We start from the raw sequence: 24,304 nt of genomic DNA, 5'->3' as shown, positions 1-24,304 counted from the left end.
ATAATTGAATAGAAATACACAAATTGAAACTTTTGAAAAGCATTATTAATATTGTTGCTTCGTAAGTTTTTTTTTTTTTTTTTTTTTTTTTTTTTTTTTTTTTTTTTTTTTTTTTTTTTTTTGGTGTGTGTTTTGAAAACGATAAATCATTAATCATAAAATATGCTTTTTGAATGTGATTTTAAACATAAATCAAATGAATTGCCAAAAGAATACGCATCAAAACATACAATAATAAGTAAACAAACTTAAAAAAAAAATAAAAAGCAAAGAAAAGAAAAAAAAAGTGTAGTGAATAACAATCAAATAAAAAAATAAACCACTTTTTGTTTAGAACGCAACAGGGGTTTGCTTTCAATGCCTTTTTCTAACATCTTTTCCTTCATTCAAGTCATGAAGTGTAATCATTGATTCTTCAACTCTCTTCATCGCTTCATGAAGATTATTATTATTATTATTATTATTATTATTATGATCACCTTCTCCTTCTCCTTCTCCTTCGTCATCATCTTCACTTCCATCTTTTTCTTTTTCTTTTTCTTTTTCTTTTTCTCCTTTCTTTTCTAACAGAGCATTCTTTCTGTTTCCCTTGTAATCTTTCATAAGCTGTTCGCATTTGTCCAAAAATTGCATCCCATCTTCACAAATTATTTCTGAAAGATATTTCAGCTGATCGTATGTTTTGCTTTCTAAGTCTTCAAGTGTGATGTTTTTCAGCTGAGAACAAATAAAATGAATAGGGAAAGAAGAGGAGGAAGAGGAGGAGGAAGTAGAAGAAGAGGAGGAAGAAGAGGAAGAAGAAGAAGAGGAAGAAGAGGAAGAAGAAGAAGAAGAATTTCTCACTCTTTCCACTTCCTTCTGAGCCTGGCTGTTGACTTTATCAATTGCCTTCACCAACGACAAAATTATCTTTGCTAATTCCTCTTTCGTCGCGTAGACATTGCTCGTTTGAGAAGACGACGAAGCAGATTCAGATGAAGAATTAGAAAGAGAGGCAAGTGAAGCATTAATGGAAGAAGAAGAAGAAGATGATGATGATGACGATGACGACGAACTAGAAGAAGAGCCAGAACTTGAAGAAGAAGAAGAAGAAGAAGAAGAAGCAGATGAATCTGCAGATAATTCTTCCAAAGATTCTGCATCACCCCCTACATGTGCCTCTTCTTCTCTCTCATTCCCATTCACATTCTCATTCTGCTCGTTTCCTTCTCTTTCATTCGGGTCTCTTATCAGCGGCCGGCGGCAGGTCGGGCAGAACTTCTGGCGCAGCATCCACTCTTTGATGCACTCGTCGTGGAACATGTGCCCACAGGGCGCTCTCTTCGCTGTCTCCATCTCTAGCCGGCAGATGAGGCACGTGCGGTCAGACGCTGCCAGCTGCTCCTCAGTGGCGTCGGGCAGGCGCAGCGCAATCATCGACCGCAGCTCGAGAATCTCGTTGCGGATTTTGTTGTAGCTCATCAGCAGCATCAGGATGGAGCGGACGGGGTTCACGTCGTAGAACGAGAGGAGGAACAAAACACACGCTGGCTCGATGCACTGGACAACGATGTTGAACAGCTTCGTGAAGACGGATATTTTGTGCGTTTGTGAGTCGAACGAAGGGATGTTGTGCTCCATAAGCCTGATGATGTAGTTATATATCACTGAGCATTCCTTCGCTATGAATTTGGCCGATTCATAAATAACCATAACTGAAATCTTGCTTTTATACACATTTGTGCGACCCCAATTTATTAGAGAATATTCAGAGTAACAGCACAATGATATAATGAACAATAATTGAACATGAAACAAGAAAGGAGCAGAAGCTTGGCTTGAGTAATAGTCAATACGGAATATGCACATTTCTAGCAAAACTTCATTTAGGCAAAGAAGCAAAATAATTGTGCAGTTTAAAGTCGTTATTGGCACTCCAACAATTACAATAAAAAGTACATTAACACTTATGTAACTTTTCAATGATTCGAAAATTAACTTAAAAAAAGGTGCATATAAAATAAGACATTTCTAAAAAATGAGATAAAAAAAATAGCATACAAATCGTTCTGCCGGTCTAAGTCTTCCAAATAAAAGAAGAATCAAAAGTTGAAACATTGTTAGAAAGCAGCTGGAAATTGTCAAAATAAAATACTGGAGCAAAACGTTATTGTAACATTTTTTAGTTAAAAACAATGCGCAAACAATTTTTCCATATATCGAGTCATTCATAACAATAAGAGTTGGAAGCAAGTGTCCATTCAATAATCCGTAAAAAACAGGCAAAAATGGTAGTATCAGTGATATAAAACTCTTTGTAATATTTTTCCACATAATCAATTAACAAAAGAATTGTAATTATCACTAACACAAAAGAATACAAGAAAGGAAATCTGTTCTGATCAAAAATGTCTAATATAATTAGTTTTCGAAATTGATGTTTAAGTTATCGTTCAAATAAGTTATCAAAAAGAAACTTCCGAAAAAAGATGTTTTTAAAAACAAATCTAATATTTTATATAACCTTAATATATATTTTTATTTGATATCAAAAATTTAAAATTTCAGTTTTGATACTCAAATGGAGAGCAATGTCAAAATTGAAAAAATAGAAATTCTAAGGGTGTGCTATAACATGTATTGCACCAAGGGATATTTCAGTTTTATTTTTAAAACGTATGAAATTTAGTCACGATGCAATTTGGTGCTTCCTTCTGAATATATTGGAAATATTACCATTGTCCACGACAATCAGATTTGGTGCATAAAGGATAATAGATTAACTATTTTTTCAATTGTCGGAAGCAGAAAAATAACTTCAAAACTTTTTGCAAACAGACTTTTGTCTATTGTTGTCATTCCAACAACAAAATCTGTTTGGATTTCCGATAGTGAAGGCTTCATCCATTTGTGCTCTTCGAAGGTATTTTCATATTATCTGTTACTATCTTTGATTTTTCGAAAAATTGTTAGGTGACTACAAAGCTAACAATTGAAGAAAAAATGTTCGTTAATACGTTGTTTTTTTGAAATTTACCATCACGTTTTAATTGTTTGTTATTATTATTTTTTTAGGGAAATGGAAAATCATGTTGCCATCAATTCATTTAGCGTTTCTTCTTTATTCGACGATCAAATATGGGGTTGCGGAGCTGACGGTAAAGCATATTGCTGGAATGCATATTCCAAAAAACTTATATACTCTCAAGAACTTTCAAATGCATCACTTAACACTTGCAAATCTGCATTTCCTTCTTATGTGTGGTTTGGGACGGAGAATGGAAACATTATCTGTTTGAAAGAAGAAGTTGGAAAAGAAGGAGCGGATACACTTCGAAGAAAGAACAAAACACTGGATCGGTCTGGTTCCACATCAAAGATTCAGACATTGAAACACACACTTCACAGCAAACGATGCACAGTTATATTTGAAGGAGATGCTGATGAGGAAGCATCTGAAGTCACTTCGTTGTCTGCAGACAGCTGCGGTTGCTATGTTGGACAAGCAAATGGAACGTTGACTCGAATTGATTTGCTCCAAGAAAAAGAAAAAGAGAAAGAAAAAGAAAAAGAAAAAGAAAAAGAAAACACTGAAACCGAAACAGAAGGAGCAAATGAAGAGAAAGGAGAAAAAAGAAGTTTTCTACAATCATCTTCAAATATGAAGCAGCTACAGACAAAACTGAAATCACCAGTTCAATCGCTTATACGGTTTGGCTTTGTTTTGTGTGCTCATTCAGCCAACGAAGCATGTTTCATTGACACTCGATACACAAATCAGGCAAATGTTACTGTTTCTTCTGATTCTTCTGAAATTTCTGATATTTCTGGAAAATCAACAGAAAATACACAAAACGCATCTTCTTTCTATTTCATTCCGCATCCCAATGAACTCGATTTGAGCGATGTTTTGTGTGTTTGTGAAAGAGAGGCAATGGAATCAAAGAGAAATTCAAGCATTTTCCAGAGGGAAAAGACAATGATTGGAGGAGGAGAAGGAGGAAGAGGAGAAGGAGAAGGAGCTTGGGTTATTCATACAGACGGATCTGGGTTTGGGTTTGAGTTCGCAGGGATGGTGACAAATGAAGAGCTGAATGAAGATGTGTATTGTTTGCCTCCTGTTGATTCTTTGGCTTTGAATTCATCATCATCATCATCTTCTTCTTCTTCTTCATCAACCACCTCTTCCCGCTTGTTCAGTGAAATCGTCCTTCGAAGGCCTCTTCAGAACACAGCCAGAGGAATTCCACAGTCCACACGCAGAGTCAAATTCATTGCCAGTGCAAATGCTACTCAATCAAAAGCAATCAAAACGGAGAAATTTGGAATTTCTCCGAGTATTTCATCGGGAACATTGGCGAAATCGCGAGTTTCTCCGTCTTTTCTCTATTCTCCGGTTGCTACGCGTTCTGCGCTTCCTAAACAGGCGCTTGCGTCTACACAGGAGCAGAGAATGGGCCCAGAAATGGGGCAACTTGTGGTTCAATCGCCGATGAAGGCGAAGATGATGGCGATGAGAAGGGCAAGAACGCCTCCTCCGCAGACACCAGTAAGAAGAGTGAGGAAGAGTGAGGAAGAGAAAGAAGGAGGAGAGAAGAAGAAGGAGAAAGAGAAAGAGAAAGAGGAGAAGAAAGAAGAGAGAAAGGAAGAGAAAGAAGAAGAAGAAGAAGAAGAGAATGAGAAGAAAGGGAGAGGAGAGAAGAAAGGGAAAGGGAAAAAGGGAGGAGGGAAAAAGAAAGAAGAGAAACCAAATGCCAAAGAAGGGAATAAAAAGAAAGAAGGGAAAATGAAATCTGATAAAAGCAAAGCAAAATTAAAAGAAGAAGAAGAAGAAAAACAAAAAGAGAAAGAAGAAGAAAAAGAAGAAAAAGAAGAGGAGGAAAAGGAAAAAGAAGAAGAAATAGAAGAAGAAGAGAGGATGTATATAAATCGTCCTCTTTCAGCGCCGTTGATGGGAATGATGGATGAGACATTCATTGGAGACAGCGAAGACGAAGAGGAGTTTGATAGATCGGTTTGTTTGAAATTTAATTTTATTCTATTTATTATTATTATTATTATTATTATTATTATTCATTTAATTCTTTTTATTTTTCTTCTTCTTCTTCTTCTTCAACAATTTCTCCTTTTTCTTCTTCTTCTTCTTCTAATTATTATTATTATTATTATTATTATTATTATTATTATTATTATTATTATTATTATTATTATTATTATTATTATTATTATTATTATTATTATTATTATTATTATTATTATTATTATTATTATTATTATTATTATTATTATTATTATTATTATTATTATTATTATTATTATTATTATTATTATTATTATTATTATTATTATTATTATTATTATTATTATTATTATTATTATTATTATTATTATTATTATTATTATTATTATTATTATTATTATTATTATTATTATTATTATTATATCTTTAATTCTTTTGTTAATATTATTATAATCAATTTTCTTTTTATTATAAATCTTAAATAATTTATTTCATTATTTTATTCTTTGATTCTTTTATTCTTTTATTCTTTTACTTATAATTTTTTTTTTTTTTTGTTTTCCTCTCCTTTTATATAATCCCTTTAGTTCCAAACTCCACCCACGTACATCGACTTCGATGAACAAGAGAAAATGCATTCAACATCTTCAGAACACGTCCGCTTTGATCTTTCGCTTCATCCAACAGATACTCCTCACAAATCTTCTTCTTCCTCCTCTTCTTCTTCCTCTTCAAATTCTTCTTCTTCTTCTTCTTCTTCTGATTTATCTTCTTCCTCCTCCTCCTCAAATAACCAATCACTTTCTTCCACTTCTTCTTCTATTTATCGCACACCATTTTCATTTGATGAAGAGAAAGAGAAAGAAGAAGAAGAGAAAGAAGATGAAATAAAAGAAGAGAAAGAAGAAGCAGATAAGCAATTATCTACGTCAAACACTTCTGTTTCTTCTTCTCCTTCCTCTTCTTCCTCCACTTCATCATCATCATCATCTCCTTCTTCCTCTTCCTCTTCTTTTCCTTCTTCTTCTTCTTCTTCTTCTTCTTCTTCTTCCTCTTCCTCTTCCTATTCTCCTCTCTCAAGCCCACCAGAATCTCCAATCAGAAATCAGTTCTCTAACACAGACACAATAGAATTTCGCGCCTCTTCCACGCTCGTCCCTTCTCGCCATCTGCTTCCGACTGATTCTCCCACAAATAACACTATTGCTTCTTCTTCTTCTTCTTCTTCCACTTTCACTTCTTTCTCTTCACCTTCTTCTTTCTCTACTCCTTCATCAACATCTTCTTCTCCATTCTCTTCTTCTTCTTCCCCCTTCTCCACCTCTTCCCCTTTCACCCCTCTCTCAGCCTCTTCTCTGCAGCACAAGAGCAAAGAGCATATTTTGCATGTGCTGCTGAAGTTGCAAGAGAACTTGCTGGCAGTAACTCAGCAGAACGAGCAATTGAAGCAGCAGCAGCTGGAAAAGCCGATGTTTGATGAGTTTGCAGAGGCGGAGAAGGAAGAGGAAAGGGAAGAGGAGAAGGAGAAAGAGAAAGAGAAAGAGATGGAAGAGAAGGAGAAGGAGAGAGAGAAAGAAAGAGAAGAAATTGAGAAAGAGATGGAGAAAGAAAAAGAGGAAAAAGAGAAAGAAAAAGAAGAGAAAGAAAAATTAAAGTCTGTTTTGGAAGAGAAAGAAGAAGAAATGAAGAAATTGAAGGAAGAAATTGAAGAAAGACAAAAAGAAGAAGAGAAGAAAGAAATTTTAAACAATCAAGAAAGAGAAGAAATGAAACAGAAGATGAACGAAATGAATGAAGAATTGAAGGAAATGAGAGAGAAAGAGAAAGAAAGAGAAGAGAAAGACAAAGAAGGAGAAGGAAAAGGAAAAGGAAAAGAAAGTGAAGATTGGCAACAGAAATACAAAGAAGAAGTAGAAAAAAGAGCAAAAATTGAGGAAGAAATGAAAATTTTGAAGGAAGAACTGAAAAAACAGAGCGAAAAAAGCGAAGAAAACGAAAATTTGAAGCAGAAGTTGGAGGAAGAGAAAGAAGAGAAAGAGGAAATGAAGAAGAAAATGAAAGAGATGAAGGAAGAGAATGAAAAAATTGAAGTTTTAATGAAAGAACAAGAAGGAAAAATGAAGAAATTGGAGAAAGAAGAAAAGAAAGTCAGAGAAGAAGTGAAGAAAGAAGCAGAAAGAGCAATGAAAGCAGAAGAAGAAGTCAAAGAAAAAGAAGAAAGAATTGCAAAAGCAGAAGAAAAAGCAAGAAAAATGGAAAAAACATTGAAAGAAATCGAAGAAAAGGCAGAAAAAGAGGGAAAAGAGGAAAAAGAAGCAGAAGAAGCAGAAAAAAGCCAGCTTTCCAAAGAAATTGAGCAATTAAAAGAACAATTGAAAGCAAAAGACGAGGAAATGAAGGAAATCATAAATGAGAAAGAGAAAATGTCTGATGAATTGAATGCTCAAAAGGAAGAAATCGAGAAAGCGAAAGAAGAAATCGAGACGATGAAAGAAGAAAAAGCTAAAAATGAAGCTATTTCTAAAGCTGATGATGAACTTTCAATTGAAAAAAGATCATCAAAAGCTTCAAAACAAGATTTATCTTCTTCTTCTCCTCTTTCTTCTTCTCGTTCTCCAATTAAGCTTTCTTCGCAATCTGATGCATATTCCTTCTTTCAATCTCTTATCCCTCCTCATCTTCTTCCTCTCTCTTCGTTCTGTGCGAAGATGATATTGGAGTCAGAAAAAACGTTTGTTTCTTCGTATTTCGAAGCAATTAAGCAGCAAAAATCAGAAAAAGAAGAAAAAATGAGAGAAAGATATTTGTCGGATATGATGGCGAATGTGATTTTGGATGAAGAATTGAAGACGGTTGAGGCATTTGCGAAGGAGAAGGAGAAGGAAGAGGAAGAGGAAGAGGATGAAATGAAGATGTGGGAGGAAGGAGAAGAAGAGGAAGAGGAAGAAGAAGAAGAGAAGAAAGAGAAGAAGAGAAAGAGAGATAAAAGAGTTGAAGAAGAAGAAGAGGAAGAAGAAGAAGAAGAAGAAGAAGATGATGATGATGATGATGATGATGATGAAAATGGCAATGGAGGATCTTCAGAGGATAGCGAAGAGCTTCGATCTCACACGATTCTGTTGAAGAGATGAAAAATAAAACAAAAAAACAAAACATCAAAGTTATTTTCTTTGAAACTGGAATAAAATTTAAAAATAATTTTATTTTATTTTATTTTTGAGAAAAAAAAAGAAGAAAAGAAAAAAAAATTATGCTTCTTTCAAATGTATTTTTATGAATTGAATTCATTAACAGTTACAATAGTATTTATTTTTTTTTCAAAATAGGAAAGTTATTATTTTCTTTCTTCTTTAATTTTTCACAATATTTTTTCTCACATAAAAAATAAATAGTATATAAGAAACAACATTCGTGATAAACTTTTTTTTGTCTTTATAAAGAAATGCAAATCCAAGCTTAACTGCAATACTCTTCGGAGTTTGTTTGAGAACAGAAAAAATACTTCTCTGTTACAGACAAGAAACTCTAAATGTTTTTGACAAGTGAAATCAAGTTCCAGTGCATTTTCTTGAAGTTTAACACTTTTCCCTTGCCATATGGAGAATTTGTTTCATTTGACACAAAATTTTGTTTCATAATAAAAATAGCGGTTTATGCAAAAGAAACTAAAACAAAAAAAAAGTTCATTGTTTCTCATTTTTTATTAAAACAAACAAATAAATAATTATTTTTATTATTGAAAGTCATTCAACTTTCAAATAATGAAGCAAAGAAAAAGTTTTCAGTCATTTTAACTAAAAATAATAATCAAAAAGCTCAAATGATCGTTTAAAAAAGTTTAAAAAAATTAATTAGTTTGAGAAAAATCACAAAAAACCAGTAACTATTAAATGAAAAAAGGGAAGAAAGAGAAGAAAAAGATAGAAATGCTCAAATCAATTATTTTTTTGGAATTATGTTGATTTGGAAGAGGCAGAAGAAGCAAGTGATTATTTCTTTCCAAAAAATGAAGTGTGATTGATTTTTGTATTCGATTTGATGTTAGCCAAGGAAAATTCTTGTGTTGAGGAAGAAGGAGGAGGAGAAAAAGAAAGAGAAGAAGATGTTGAGGTTAACGATGATGATGATGATGATGATGGCAAAGTACCAATTCCACCAGCAGTCTGCATTGTATCAATGGCATTTGCCTTCATTCCCTTCGACAGCTTCGCCTGCATCATCTTCACCTGCTCTTGTGAATGCTGCTGCTGCTGTTGCAATTTCGGATTCAATTTGGATTTTGATTGTGGTTGTTGTGAAGAAGATTGAGATTGAGATAAAAGATTACACTGAGATTTATTCTGAGGTTCAAGTTGAGACTGTAGATTACACTGAAGATTAGACTGAAGATTTGACTGAGGCAGAGAATGAGGCTGGGGCTGGGGCTGGGGCTGTGCCAGACGCTCAGTATATCCGCTCCCTCCGTACAGGAACTGCGATGTCCATTCGACCACATAGTTCACTCTCTTCCCTCCGTGTGACTTGATCGCTGTGATGCCAGTGGCCAATGTGTTTCCCACTGAAAGGAATATGAAAATCCCACCCACAAAAACCAGGTTCCACTCCTTGAACACACGCCTCGTCACGTAAAGCGCGCACATCCGGAATCCCATGTAGAACTGCAAAAAATACCCGATCAGAAGAAATGGAAGTAAAAGGGTCATGTTGATCGACCAGTGCAGAGGAGCAGAGTCTCTGTTCGGCACGTCCATCTCGCTCACTTTCCCCAAGGACACGAGCGTATACAAGCGCGACATCTGATACTTTGCCTGCAAATATTGCACGGCTCCTGTGTAAACACCAACTGCATACAGCGATCGCCGCATCTCCTGGTATTGCCGAGAATCAAACCACGCAACAAGCCCGCAACAGAAGAGGAGACAGCACATGTGATGCACTTTCCACCATCCTCTGATGTGTGATCCGTTCACTCGCAAAATGCGCTCTCTCAGCGAAACTGCCAAATAAAAAGTGACATTCCATCCAAACCATAAAATATCGAGTAGATGATAATTCAAAAGAAAGCCCAACACAAAATTAAATAAAATAAAAATGTATGAATAATTCTGTCTGAACTTGTTGTATTCCTGTGAATTTGCTTGTTAAAAATATAAAAAAAGATAAAAGAAAATTACACCATTTTGTAGTTTAAACGTTCAGAAGGTTTGAGCATTCTAACATTTGCAGCTCCAATAAAATAAGCCAAAAATCCTTTGCTCTCGCACGGAAAAAGAGATCTCCATGAATATGCCTTCACTTTCATTTCTGATATTGCATTCAATTTTTCTGTTTTTTCTGTTTCAGGCATATCTGCATTCTTCACAAGTTTTTTCGTAGCCTCGAGTTGCTTTCTATGCTTTTGACATTTTTGGTCAATTGATTCTTGCAATTGATGATATTCTTTCAGCACTTTTTTGTAACGAAACAGTTCTTTCTCGCATTCTTCTTGTCCTTCGAGCAAAGCTTCGTAATGCATCTTGACAAAATCTCTGTCAGGCTTTGTTCCGCTCATTTCAAGTAATTGGTGTTTAATTTTCTAATTATTTATATTTCTTGAAAAGCATAATAAAAACTCAAAAAAATATCGTGTCAAAGCTTGCAAACAATGAAAACCTTCTAAAAAAGCAATTACTGGGGTTAAATGCATAGCTTCTTTGTTCATTTTAATTTTTTATTGTTCAGTTTCTATTTATTTCGCAATTCCTAATAAATAAAAAATAATCTTTTCAGAGAACTTCCATAACAAATAATTTCTGTTGAAAAATAAAATTTTAATCAAAAACGAATAAAAATTCAAGCTTATCATTAAATATAATATGTTAACAATTCTTGGTTCAAAATAGAATTCAAAGGTTAATTGATAATGTTCCTTAATTTTGCAGATATTCCAGAAATATTATTAAATAAAGAAGAAAACAATTCTTTGTTCCATTTCTTTGTTACAACCTATTTATTATAAATCTTTCATTTCAGTGTTAAATAAAAGAAGAAGAAAATTTTTTTTAATGATAAAAATATTTGAAATTCAGTCTAAATCGGGTATTATCACATCGATTTATGCACTGCTTTTTATGTCTATATCCGATTGTCATTATAAACAATGTGACATTTCACAGAAATATAAAAAAAATTTTTTTTGATATGATTAATAATAAATCAAGTTTTTTTTATTTTTGGAAATTATTCACAAAAACACATTTTTTCAATTGAAATAACAATTTTTATCATTTCACTAATTTTTATTCAAATTTGGTGAACTTATTATTTGAAATTGTTAAACTTATTATTCAAAATTGGTCAACTAATTGGGACAAAATATTTGACTTCAGGCATTTTCATTACAAATTTTGCATCAAAGATGATCTTTTTGTTACCAAAAAATTAGAAAAAAATGGGTTTATTTTTTGACATTCATGGAATGTCACAAAATTTTATGTTTTATATCAATGATATTTGTGAACAGATATGAAAATCAAATTGTTTTTGAAATCTGGGAAAGTTTAAAAATGTTATAAGTGAAACAATTTTTTCATGCATTGTGCAATAAAAGCTTGAAAATCCATATTTTCCCCGAATTATTCAAAATTAATAAACAAATTATTCGATTTTGGTACAGTCACTCACTATTCATGTTAATTGTTAAATGTTTGTCACAATAATTCTTTTATTATTATGGTTGTTTCAGATAAACAAATTTGTCTATCTTTTTATTGGAAATGCCTTTCGTTATTTCAACTTTTCGTCCATCTTTGTTTGAAACAGTTTAAACAAAATTTATTCCAAAAATAGACCTGCACTTCATTTCATCCGTCTTATCTCGAGACACTTCAAAAACAAAAGTTTCATTGATTCGTTCCTTCTTCGACGCTTGCAAAATGAGAAAAATCAAAATTCATTCAAACGTGCGAATTGCAAAGGCACTCAACTGCACACCGAGCCTTGTCTGCCAGGTCAGAACCGGATATATAAGGAAAAAGGAAATTGAGAAAAAAAACATGTTGATGACTCGAAAGCAAGAAAAACGAGTCATGGAAATACTGAAAATTTTGAGAGATAAAAGAAAGCAAATCACACCGAAAACGCTGAGAGCCGTTGTTGCGAAAGTTTGTCATAAAACGCCTTCTCACAATTTTCATTCTTCATTCATAAAAAGGCACAGCGAGGAATTGATGGTCGTCTCTTCAAGCGTGAGAGACGAAAAAAGAATGAAAATAACGGAACAAAGCATAATCACTTTGAAAAATTATTTTGTTCAATATGTGTGTGGAAATTATTCATCCATGATCTTCTGTGCTGATGAATCAGGTTATCATGCCTATGAAGATACAAGAAATGTGAATCTTATTATTGGAACAAATGAAAATCGTGAAATTGATCGCACGCCTGTGGACAGAGGAGAAAAAAGGATTTTATTGCTCCATTGCATTTCGCATGATGGAACTTTTGTTCCTCCTTGTTTTCTGGTGCAAAAACCATTCAACATAAGACCCCTTCATTCTCTAGACTATCAAGCAGGAATTCATGGTTGTGTGGAAATCGGAAATTCGTCTTGTTTCACAAAGGAGTTGTTTGAAAACTGGATTGAGAAAGTTTTCATTCCTCTTATCAACATTAAAAGAATGAGTTCACCAGATAAACATGCATAAACAGTGTTAATGCTTGATGGGTGCAGAATCCACCTCTCTGATAGTGTATTGACTCGACTTGCAAATGAAAATATTTTGCTTTTTGTTTTGCCTCCGAATACAACACACTTGTTGCAGTCATTGGATTTATTAATTTTTTCACTTTGGAAACTTCAAATTCAACAGGTTAGATCAGGTTCAACGCATGATAGTATGGAACAACTTTTGTGGGTTGCAGCGAATGCTATTCTGCAAGTTTCTACATCGATCAACATTTTTTCTGCATTTAAAGAAAGTTGACTTGTGAATGATTTTCAAAAAACTCCTTCAACAGCTTAGATCTTCGAAGAAAGCTTCCAAAAAGTGATGGAAATTGTGAAATTGTTCAACAAATCATTGCCGCTTTCATGTTCAAGAAAAACAAGACAAACAAAGGAAGGTGAATGTGGAATAATGAACATCGATAGAATGCCAGTTTATTTTGGACTTCCGCAATAGATTTTTGTTTTTGAACAATTGAAATGTTGAAGAGTTATAATCATTCGTATTAAATCAATCATTTCAAAAAAAACATGACATTATAATCAAAATACTCATCAAAAGTTTGATTTTTTAAATATCGATATTTCAAAAAGAATTAACAATTAACAAGAACAGGGAATATCTGTAAACTTCTTATTCGAAATTTATTAAAATCAGTATTTTTTGTAAAAAAATTTTTTGATATAATATTATCATTGGTTGAGTGTCAGAAAGTGATTAAAATGTTTTGTTTTTTCATTATTCTTAAAAAGGATGAAAAATTGAACCTCTGGTATTATTATTTGTCGAAAAACATGAAGTTTTTTGATTTTTCAGAAAAAAATTCATCATCCATGAAATCGGATAATTTTTCAAATGAATAAACCTCACGTTGTTAATACATGCATTTTTCAATAAAGAAAAGTTTTTTGCATCAATTTTGCACAACAATATGAAAATATTTTTCACAACTGAATAAATCCATGAATGCGTTTTCTGAATTCTTAAATTGTTATTTTTTGTTTATCTTAAGATCTTTAATTTCAAATAACAATTCAAGAATGAATTATTTATTATTTTACAAAGTTAAGTGAAATAATTCAAAAATTATCCGATTTCCATGATGATGAATTTTTTGTGCAAAATCAAAAAACTTCATGTTTTTCGACAAATAATAATACCAGAGGTTCAATTTTTCATCCTTTTTTAGAATAATGAAAAAACAAAACATTTTATTCATTTTCCGACACTCGGTCAGTGATTATATTATATCAAAAAAATTTTTAATAAAAAATACTGGATTTTATTAATTTTGAATAAGTTTGCCAATTTCGAATAATAAGTTTAACAATTTTGAATAATTAGTTTAACAATTTTGAATAATTAGTTTAACAACTTTGAATAATAAGTTTACCAAAATCGAATAATTAGTTGACCAATTTTGAATTAAAAGTTTAATAATTTCGAATAATAAGTTGGGTGATTATTTTTGAGATCATATTTTTTTTCGGTGCGTTAATTTTTCAAAGATTGTTCGTTTTTGAAAGAATAATTTAAATTCAAAAGAGAAAAAGCATAATAATTGTTTTTGAAAACAAATGGTTTTTCCGAATCAAAGATTAAAATAAATTCAATAAGTCTTATCTCTTTTCAAAATTTTTTAATTGATATTCGAGAAATATTTTTGCACAGAAATTGTTGAATGAAATAATATGATTTCAAAAATTATCACCCAGTTCACCTAATTTGAATAATAAATAGTGAAACACATATTATTTGGACTTATTCGAGCGCATTTTCAAAAGATCAGAAAATTGAGATTTTTCATCGAAAAAAACACTCAAATTAATAAAAAATGTGATTATATATTTCCGGCCCAGTGATTATATGCGATGAAAAATGAATGAAAAACAAGCAAAAAATGTCGGTGCATCGAAAAATGAGACAATAAATGAATGTGATTAGGCATAGGTGTATTTAAGGTCCTTTTCCAATTCTCGATTATTCTTTAAAACAATATGATAAATAAAAAGGATATTTAATAATAAAACATTTGTATGGACTGGAATTTTGAAATTCTTTTTGATCCTTGAGAAAAAACTATTTTTAAAAATCACCCATAAATCTGAGTAATTTTTCAAAATTTTAATAAAAATTGATAATTTAAAATAATAAGCTGCTAGAAGGTCATTTATTATTACGCACTCTTATTACATTTATGATTTTTCAAAAAATAAAACATTTACAAAAATAAATAAAAAAATCAAAATTCTTTGATCAAACCCACAATTATATTTTGAATTATTAAAAAGAAAATTTTGCTTTTCTGCATGATATAAAGTATTAATGCTTTATATAATAACGTTATCGTCACTAATTATTTCCATCCTTTCATAGAGAGATAATTACCTGCAAAATTAACTCAGACTGCTTTCACTTTGCTGCATTTAATTTCAAAAATTGTTTTTGTGTGTATTAATTGGTTTTCGATCCACATAAAACACAACGGATGATCACTATTGATTGTGAAAATTTATTATCAGGTTTTAGCTTTTCAAAGTTCCTTTTATATATTTCATTTTTAATTTTTTCAATTTTTTGCTTTTTTTTCAAATACAAAAGATAATATTTTTCTTTTTGTTCTTTTCCAGTCACTTTTCAAATTGATATAGCTATTATTTATATAAAATGAATAGATTTGAAATATTAATACTTTAATACTTGATTTAATACTATCAATAAAAAATGTTAAAGTGATTTCTTTAACTCCGAATTCCATGTTGCTATTTCATATAATAAATACCAAGCGCTCTCTTTCAAGGCATGTTCTTTCATATAACTGTTTCAATTATAAGAGCTCTCAAAAACAACGACAAAATTTAGATAATTCGATGATTACTATATACACAGTTAACTCTATTTCCTTTTTCAAAAATAGCATCACTTCTCCTCATTATTATTATTATTATTATTATTATTCCATCTATCTTCCTCCCTCATCTGCCGGCTGCAGAACGCGCATTTTGTGTTTGTCTTGTTCCAGTCGCTTGGCAAAGTGATCAGAGCCGTCCAGGAACGAGTAACCCATCTCATTGTCGATGAAGCACATCACGTCCTCTCCCCTTCATTCCGCTCTCTTTTCGAATCTTTGTGTGAAAATGCGCTGAAACTGAGGTATGTTCTGGGGATGACAGCGACTTTGAACCGGATGGACGATCCGAGCGGGAGGAAGATTGCGGAGCAGTTTGCGAACACGCTGTATGCGCAGCAGCATGTGCAAAAGCTGAAGTAGCTGAAGGGGCTGGGGCTGTTTCCTCCTGTGTTGTGGAATTGGGGTTTTGAAGGGAAGAGGGGAGGGAGGGGTGCTTTGTTGGGGAGGGAAGGAGGGAGAGAGAGAGATGGAAATATGTATCTATTTATTTTGATAATATTGAAATTTATTATATTGATGATGACGATGATGACTTGCTTTATTATTTGTTGAAAATTTATCTTATTCTTTCAATTATATTTATTTATTTATCTATTAATTTTTCATTGATAATTCAATTTTTTTTTTTAAATAATAAAAAAGGAATATCTTGAGATTCTGCCTCCGATCAATCAGAGGAAAGGGGTTTCATCATATGCACAGATTCTCTCTCAGCTCACACGGAGTGTCGCAGCCGCTGGAGTCACTTTGGAGAAAGTGATGAACTATTGCAGAGCACCTTCAATGAATCAGCGACAGTTGTCAATTGCTTCGTATGCTTCTGCTTCTTTTTCTTATTCTTCCTCTTTGTCTTCTTTGTCATCTTTTTCTTCTCAACCAAACACTTCTCAGTCATCATCTTCCCCTTCCTCTTCCTCTTCTTCTTCTTCTTCCCCCTCTCCCTCTTCTTCTTCTCCCTCCTCTTCTTCTTCCCTCACTATCTCCCTCTCCCAGCTCGCAACTATCCGCGACAGCACCCGCCTCTTCCTCCACTGTCTGGCTTATTCTCTCTCTCGCGTCTCAATGGCTGCACGGAAGCAGGTTCACTCCACACTCATTCCGAGTCGCATCTTCGATGCAGTAACGGCTGTGCAGCTGAACAGAATCGCAAATGATATTCCGCCAAGAAAACACATTTTGATATTTTGTTCGTCGTGCAAGTGCTCAGACGAGACAGCGAGGCTGTTTGGTGAGAAGGTGTGGGAGGAATGAGAGAAAGAAAGAGAGAAAGAAAAGAGAGAAAGAAAGAGAGGAGGGGAAGGTGTGTTTGAAGAAAAGGGGAGAAGGTGAAGGGAAAATGTTGTATTTTTTTGTTTTTTAATGTGCTCTTGCTATTCGAATGAGTTTAAGGAGAATTTGATAACATTTTGATGCTTTTGTGAATCAAATGCTTTTCAGTTGTATCAACTTTATTTTTTCATGTTCTTTTATTCTGTCTCTCTCTCTCTCTCTCTCTCTCTCTCTCTCTCTCTCTCTCTCTCTCTTTCTCTCTTTCTCTCTTTTTTTCTCTCTCTTTCTTCTCTCTCTCTCTCTCTCTCTCTCTCTCTCTTCTCTCTTTCTTTTTTTCTCTCTTCTCTCTCTCTCTCTCTCTCTCTCTCTCTCTCTTTCTCTCTCTCTCTCTCTCTCTCTCTCTCTCTCTCTCTCTCTCTCTCTCTCTCTCTCTCTCTCTCTCTCTCTCTCTCTCTCTCTCTCTCTCTTTCTTTCTTTCTTTCTTTCTTTCTTTCTTTCTTTCTGCTCTCCTCCACTGCTCCGCTGGTGACATCTCCATCGTAATCATCTCAAATGCTTTCGGGTCTTTTCTGATGTTATCATTCACAATCTCTCTCAGATCTTTGTTCTCATTCTTTGCCTTTCTCCATCGAATGGTCATAATGATTGCGTCGCTCTGATGAATCGTAATTAATCCAATCAGATCTGTTTCATTTGTGTTATTGCACAAATCTCTTGCATATATTACATCACTGCCATTGTAATTGTCTTCTCGAAAATCAAACTGAAATTGTTTTTAATTGATCAGTGATGCAATGTTGAAGCATTCAAAATAAATATCATTTCCCACTCTTGCTGTATTTGAACTGAATTTCATTCCCGTAAATATGAAATTCAAATCCCCTCTTTCCTTTGTCGCCAGATACACTGCTCCTCCTTTTTCTAAACTAGTGATGCAGCTGCATTGACTGACTTCGGACTTAATCATCTTCATTGATCCTGATGCGCCCAATGTGAAGGATATTTTTCTTCCTTATTTTCTTGTTTCTATCTTATTTTCAACATTCCATATTGATAAAGAAGAAAAGATATGATTTATTAAGTATCAAGTTATCATATTTGTGTAATAATTATAAAAAAAAAGAAAAGAAAACGTCCATCTGCATTCAAAATGAATTTGTAATTCTATCTTATAATGCCGAATTCATATAGTTTCACATTGCATTCATAAAGGCTTCATAATTTAACAACATTCAAACAAAAACATAAAATTATCTTTAACAATAATCAGTGCATATAATTTATAAATATTTATATGTTTAATTTATCATTCATTCACAAGTGTATAAACCACACATCAAACAAAAAAGACAAAATTTTCTATTCAATAATTCAAAATATAATTGTGGGTTTGATCAAATAATTTATATTTATTTATTTATTTTTTGAAATGTTTTATTTTTTGAAAAATCATAAATGTAATAAGAGTGCGTAATAATAAATGACCTTCTAGCAGCTTATTATTTTAAATTATCAATTTTTATTAAAATTTTGAAAAATTACTCAGATTTATGGGTGATTTTTAAAAATAGTTTTTTCTCAAGGATCAAAAAGAATTTCAAAATTCCAGTCCATACAAATGTTTTATTATTAAATATCCTTTTTATTTATCATATTGTTTTAAAGAATAATCGAGAATTGGAAAAGGACCTTAAATACACCTATGCCAGGATTCGTCGGTGTTGAAGATGAGAGAAAGAGAGTATTTGTGAGCATCATGAAGTGATTGCATAAGAGAGAAGAAAGGTTGAAGAGATTGTTTGTTTTAGACAGATATACGTTCAATGCCAACGATATAATGAATTAATGTTTTGAGATCTGAATTTTTTTGACAAAGAGATAAGAAGTTGATTTTAAAATTTTGACTTCCGGTTCTTCTTCTCCACTTCGAATTTTTCAATCAGTTAGCACTGATTCCATCTTTAATTATTATTAATAATAAATATAGATAAGATGAAGCATTGAATACAAACCAATCATTTTGTTTGAGTTACAGAATAACTCACTCCTGTCACACTTTCGATTCTGATGACTCCGGTTATCACTTCTTTATCTTCTTTCGTGAATAGCTCTGGAAGACCAACTTTACCCATGGTTCTTCACTTTTCAACAGCAGTAAAGGCTCGGTTTATCGATGAACAAGAGAATTCATTTAGATAAACATCGTCGGTAACACGACATTTTCCATCAGCAATTATTGAAGCAATTCGAACTAATCGATTTTTGATTTGATGAAACTGGTAAGATAATATTATATCTCTCAATTTCGGAAATCCACTTTCTTCTCTTTGTTTGACAACATTCATCCAAATTTAATATTTGTTATGATTTTATTTATTTTTAATAAAATTTTTTTGAAATGAAAAAAAAATCTAAAAAAATTCGATCAAATTCTATCTAAGTAATACCCCTTGCTATTTCCTAATCTCTTCAGCGGAGGCACAAATCAGAGATGGAGGAGCTAACTCCCCCCCATCAGAGATTAGGTCTAGTAATTTAATCAAAATTTCAAACTGTTGACTTGTCCTTATATACGAAAAACAACTAACAAAATATTAAAAGTGAGTTGATTAAACTAATTATTAAAATTTTTGTCCGGATAAAAAAACCACCCAATGTTATTTTGAAAAATGAATTTCCTTCAAAGATGCTTTTCAAAAAAAGTCATCTTGCCAAATTCTATCATCAATTCCCCGCTGTCACTGACCTTGGAACCGTTCTAAATTTCCACTACTATCCTTCAGAAAATGTTCTTTTTCTCTTCTCCAATCCGATATATTTTCTTTAACGGAAAAAAGATAATTGAATTATCAAAAGTTTATATTCATTTTTATTATTACAAATATTTAAAAAAAATATCATCGATTGATTGCATGTTTTCATCTTTTTCAACGATCTCTTTTCAGATTATCAAACATATATTTTATAATGAAAACATAAAATTTCAATAAAAATGGCATAGGTGAAAATTGGACCACTTTCATTTTGCACTTTTTCAAATTTTGAATATTATGGTGTTAATCTACATAATTAAATCAAGCGATTCAAGGAGGGAAATTTTGAAATTCGATCAAAAAATTTTCAACAGAATTTTCAATTTTGGAGACCCATAATATTTTTATGTTGATCACTGCAAACTTAAAATTCGATTTCTTGGCTCCTAAAAGTTCAAATGTGTTTATTAATTCAATTATACAAGTAAAAATATAGTGTTTAATGTTTGTCAAGATGTTTTTCCCTCTATATTATTTTTTATGTTGCTAATTCTTAAAAATAAGGTTATAAAAATTTACACAAGCATTCGTGCAGTTATTGATTTTCACTTTTAAGAAAAATAGATGACAACTTTATTGAAATGGATGTGCATGTTTGATTGTTGAATATTATTTTTAATTATGAGATTTTCATTGGTACTTAATAATTTTTGATTTATATTTCATGAAAAGCATCGGATTCGTTGGAACTGAGATGAAACTCCGTTTATGAAAAAAATAAAATTATATTGAAGAGAATAACAAAAAGAATTTATTCATATTTGATACGCTTTATTCTTTGCGAAAGCAGTTGTTGAAAAAAAAGAGAAGAAGTACTCAAGCTTAATGGGATATTTTTTGACAAGATGCTAACATGCATATGAAAATCAAAAGAATGGAAAGGAATAATTTCTTTATCGTGTTGCATTTCTCATCTTTTTGCAAATTTTTTCTCATCTTCCCAATACCCCTAATATCCCTCTCCAGACTCACTTTTTTCAACATCTCAACAGCAAATGAGGCATGTTTGTCTTCAACCACAATGTCAACCCAAACCACTTGTTTAATGAGCAGCTGCTCATTTTCTTCTGTTTGCGATGTGTATGATGGAGGGATTGTTCATTCCCTCAACAATCCCTTGGCCTCTTTGGCTGTTTCAAACACTTCATTCATTGGATGTTGTCGAACAAGAAATGTTAAATGTGAAGGAAATGCAGATCATAAGCTAACTCCAGACAGACAGAACGAAACAGAAAATGGAGCGAATACATTTATATGGTGTGAGTGGAACGGATCAAGGACAACAGGAGAAAGCGATTCCGTTACGGACGGGGTATCGAGTGGAGGGGCCATCTGCATGTACAATCTCAATTCTGGAGAACTTTCTGTTTCGAATTGTCTGTTTAATAACTGTCTTGCATACAGCCGTGGTGGAGGGATTATGTGTCATACAATAAAATCTGTGCGTATCGAAAATAATGTGTTCAATGCCTGTACAGCGCAAAACCATTACGGAGGAGGATTGTATGTGTATGGAATTTCAACATGTGTTCGGATCAGCGGGTGTGAATTTCAGAAATGTAATGCAAGTAATTGGGGAGGAGGACTTTATCTCGATTATTTTAATATTTCTGGATCTTCCTGCATTGGAACAGAAAGTGAGAACGGGAAGAGCGCTTGTGTGTTTGAGTGTTTTTTCACTTTGTGCTCACGGACAGATAGATTTGGCGGAGGGATGTATTGTCAAAATGTTCCGGCCGCATTCAAAATGAGGAGTCTGCAGTTTATTTCTTGTTCGGCTGTGTCATATGGTGGAGGAATGGATTTCTGGCCAAACCAACAAACAGCTCCAAGCAACAATATTTATTGCTATTTCTTCTTTTTCCATGATTGCAGATGCACAAATTCCAATCTATGTGGCCACGATGTGTATTTTTCAGATGGAAGCAATCTCTTCTCTTCGAATAGCCCGTTCTATGAATCGTACACAACGAATACAAATGAGAAGAGAGTGTGCTATAATGGTAATAGCCTTCAACATACAGAAAAGAAGGGATGGTTGAAGGAGGGAATGAAGGATCGGTTTGTTGGGGTGAGTGGGGATGACACGAGCAATCTGTGTGGGATGAGTGAGTCTGCGCCTTGCAAGACCGTGGAGCATGCAGTGGGGTCGAGCATGGCGCAGCTGAGCTCGACAATCACAGTGTTGGGTGGGAAGCATGTGAGTGAAGGAGTGACAATCAGTGTTGGGGAAAAGAAGATTTCTGTTGTTGGGAGAGGGAAGACAGCGAGTGTGATTGGGACGAATCCACTCTCTTCGATAACGCTGTTTAGCATATCTTCTGGTCAGCTGGAGGTGGGTCATTTGGGGATCGATCACAACTCGATGAGAAGTTTATCACCAAGAGTGTTTGTGATGTTTGCTGATGAAAAAATATTTATGCTTGCCAAAATTAAGGTTGACCCCAGGTTTGAATGAAAAGACATGGACAAAACCCGGGAAACGGACAAAACCCGGGAATGTCCAATCAATTGAAAAGTATTTCAACAATTGACTCCACTTCCTGATTTCTTTTTTTTTTTTTTGAATTAACAAAAATAAATATATATTTGTCAAAATATTCATGCGATGTTTTTTATATAAGTTTTTCTTGATTATAAATGAAACGAGCATTCAAAATCACTATCGAAAAGTTACATTGGCTGATATGAAACCATATAAAAATAATCGAACAAAATGAAAAAAAATTCTATTATCAAGTTGCAAAACAAAATTGTTTGAAAAGAAAAGACGCTTTCAGCTGAAATAAAATAGTTTTCCCCATTTTTTTTCGGACACTTGATTTCTTTTTCGTTTTTCTCCTGAAAACAAAAAAGATTCATCTATTTCTTCTTCACGAGTTTGTTCTGACCTCTTGAATTTTGTTTTCTCATCGCATTTATCCTCGTTTGCTTTCCTCTCTGACATTTGCTTTTTCAGACTGTTTTTCAAGTTACACAATTCACTTTTATCTTTTTCTCGGAACAATAAAATAAGAATAAACTCGATGATCATTTCATTCAAATTTTATAAAAATTTTCAAACCTTTTTCACTTTGTTCGTTCTCCTGAACAAAATCATCACTTGTTTAAACTTTCATGTTAAAGACTCCATTTGGAGCATGTTCCGATGAACTAATTGAAGATATTTTTGTAATTGAAGACTGATTGGGCAGTCGGTCTTAAACAATTGATGGATCAAATGGCTCAATCCCGCAAGCGTTGAACGATTTTTTGATAGTTCTAGGTTTTTACGCAGCACTCACAGCATCTGCCAATGTTGGCACAAGAGCTTTTCGATATGACGATATTCCGCTTTCGGTTGGAGGCTGAAAAGATGAATACAGTCTTTTTTTGAATCGCGCAAACACATACCGATTAAGCGGTTGTGTCAAGTGTGTGGTGTGCGAAGGAAGAATAATAATTTCGATTGAATGTTCACGACACCATGTGATAACAGGCAAGCAAAGCCTCGACGAATGCCCATCCATTATAATTAGCGCCGATGCTTCCGATCCATGAAGTTCAACTCTTTTTTTGTTAACTGTTGGTAATATGTTTTTCATCATGAATTTTTCAAAGTCATTTTTTGTCATCCACCAGCTTCCGTTGGCAACTATTTCAAGTCGATGATACTTTAATACTGCAAGATCTTTTGGTTCAGTTTTTGAGGACCAAAGCATCACTGGATTAATAGAAGATCCATCTGCAAACACTCCGAAAACCAATGTTTCGTTGGGCTGATGATGTTGGGAGTGCAACATTGGGTCTTCTTGATCTGATCGTTTGATTACGAAATCGTTATCAGATTGACACAAACTGACTCCTGTTTCGTCTATATTTAATATTAGATCGGAGCAAATTTTGTTCGTTCTTATTGTGTCCCCCAGCAATGAAAACCACGCTGAAATGTTTTCCATTGAAGATGCAAGCAACCTTTTCACATCAATGGATTTTGGTTTTTCCATTTGCAAGGCATTGCTTCTTTAAATGAACCGTCTTGCAAATTTTTCATTAATTTCTGCCAATTCGCTGTTGTCATCCTTTTTTCGATTTTTTCTTTGCAAGACGTGTTCATCCTGAAAATACAACATCATTAAAGGTTAATTTATATTTTTAAACAAAAACCAAACTATTTTGATGATATCTTTGAATGAAATTTTATCCGTTGAAAGAAAAAGAGATTTGGCACAGTCTTCTATTTCTTCTTGTTCATCTTTGTTGAACAAATTGGGTCTGCCATTGTGTTGGAGATCTCTTCCCTGATTTAAAGAAGAGATATGTCGATATAGAGCTGAAGAAGAAACTGAGCCAGATGAAATTATGCTTTTATGTGTAATCTCTTTTCTTGAAAGAAGAAAATTAATTTTTTTCTACTTTTGAATTTAATTTTCTATATTCTGCAGTGGCTAAAACCTCTGAAAGTTCCGATGAAGAATGAAAAGAAGACATATTGCAAGAAAAAGCAAACATAATGGCTTTTTTATCCTAACATTCTATTAAAAAAAATCTGAATTTTCATATTTTCAAAAAATGATAGCATCGAATAATTGAAGAGCAATATGAAAGCGTTTGTTATTCTCAATAT

General features: G+C 32.9%; 6 protein-coding genes across 6 annotated transcripts; 3 read left to right on the top strand and 3 right to left on the bottom strand.

Moving 5' to 3' along the window:
• Positions 1 to 149: 149 nt before the first annotated feature.
• On the bottom strand, positions 150 to 2,393 carry MONOS_4826 (putative ERAD-associated E3 ubiquitin-protein ligase HRD1). The gene is made up of 3 exons (XM_067874924.1): positions 2,185 to 2,393; positions 2,041 to 2,133; positions 150 to 1,977 (listed from the first exon to the last, which is right to left on the bottom strand). Exons 1-3 carry the CDS (start codon positions 2,311 to 2,313, stop codon positions 355 to 357), a joined length of 1,845 nt encoding a protein of 614 aa, XP_067730870.1. The 5' UTR covers positions 2,314 to 2,393; the 3' UTR covers positions 150 to 354.
• A 665-nt stretch (positions 2,394 to 3,058) lies between these two features.
• On the top strand, positions 3,059 to 8,411 carry MONOS_4825 (uncharacterized protein; the record flags this gene model as incomplete). The annotated part of the gene is made up of 2 exons (XM_067874923.1): positions 3,059 to 4,993; positions 5,587 to 8,411. 2 exons carry the CDS (start codon positions 3,059 to 3,061, stop codon positions 8,128 to 8,130), a joined length of 4,479 nt encoding a protein of 1,492 aa, XP_067730869.1. The 3' UTR covers positions 8,131 to 8,411.
• Positions 8,412 to 8,704: 293 nt separating this feature from the next.
• MONOS_4824 (putative Transmembrane protein 120 like) lies at positions 8,705 to 10,550 on the bottom strand (the record flags this gene model as incomplete). The annotated part of the gene is made up of 2 exons (XM_067874922.1): positions 8,705 to 9,995; positions 10,193 to 10,550. 2 exons carry the CDS (start codon positions 10,548 to 10,550, stop codon positions 8,989 to 8,991), a joined length of 1,365 nt encoding a protein of 454 aa, XP_067730868.1. The 3' UTR covers positions 8,705 to 8,988.
• A 5,825-nt stretch (positions 10,551 to 16,375) lies between these two features.
• MONOS_4822 (uncharacterized protein) lies at positions 16,376 to 17,967 on the top strand (the record flags this gene model as incomplete). Its single annotated transcript, XM_067874921.1, has 2 exons — positions 16,376 to 16,852; positions 17,484 to 17,967. 2 exons carry the CDS (start codon positions 16,376 to 16,378, stop codon positions 17,556 to 17,558), a joined length of 552 nt encoding a protein of 183 aa, XP_067730867.1. The 3' UTR covers positions 17,559 to 17,967.
• Positions 17,968 to 20,743: 2,776 nt separating this feature from the next.
• On the top strand, positions 20,744 to 22,156 carry MONOS_4821 (uncharacterized protein; the record flags this gene model as incomplete). Its single annotated transcript, XM_067874920.1, has 1 exon — positions 20,744 to 22,156. The coding sequence occupies one exon, from the start codon at positions 20,744 to 20,746 to the stop codon at positions 22,154 to 22,156; it is 1,413 nt and encodes a 470-aa protein (XP_067730866.1).
• An 811-nt stretch (positions 22,157 to 22,967) lies between these two features.
• Positions 22,968 to 23,480, bottom strand: MONOS_4820 (putative DDE superfamily endonuclease; the record flags this gene model as incomplete). The annotated part of the gene is made up of 1 exon (XM_067874919.1): positions 22,968 to 23,480. The coding sequence occupies one exon, from the start codon at positions 23,478 to 23,480 to the stop codon at positions 22,968 to 22,970; it is 513 nt and encodes a 170-aa protein (XP_067730865.1).
• Between the last annotated feature and the right edge of the window lie 824 nt (positions 23,481 to 24,304).

This window comes from Monocercomonoides exilis, assembly GCF_001643675.1.
Source record: "Monocercomonoides exilis strain PA203 chromosome Unknown scaffold13-1861174, whole genome shotgun sequence".
NCBI classification, from domain to species: domain Eukaryota; phylum Preaxostyla; order Oxymonadida; family Polymastigidae; genus Monocercomonoides; species Monocercomonoides exilis.
This window is presented reverse-complemented; position numbering and strand designations above follow the sequence as displayed.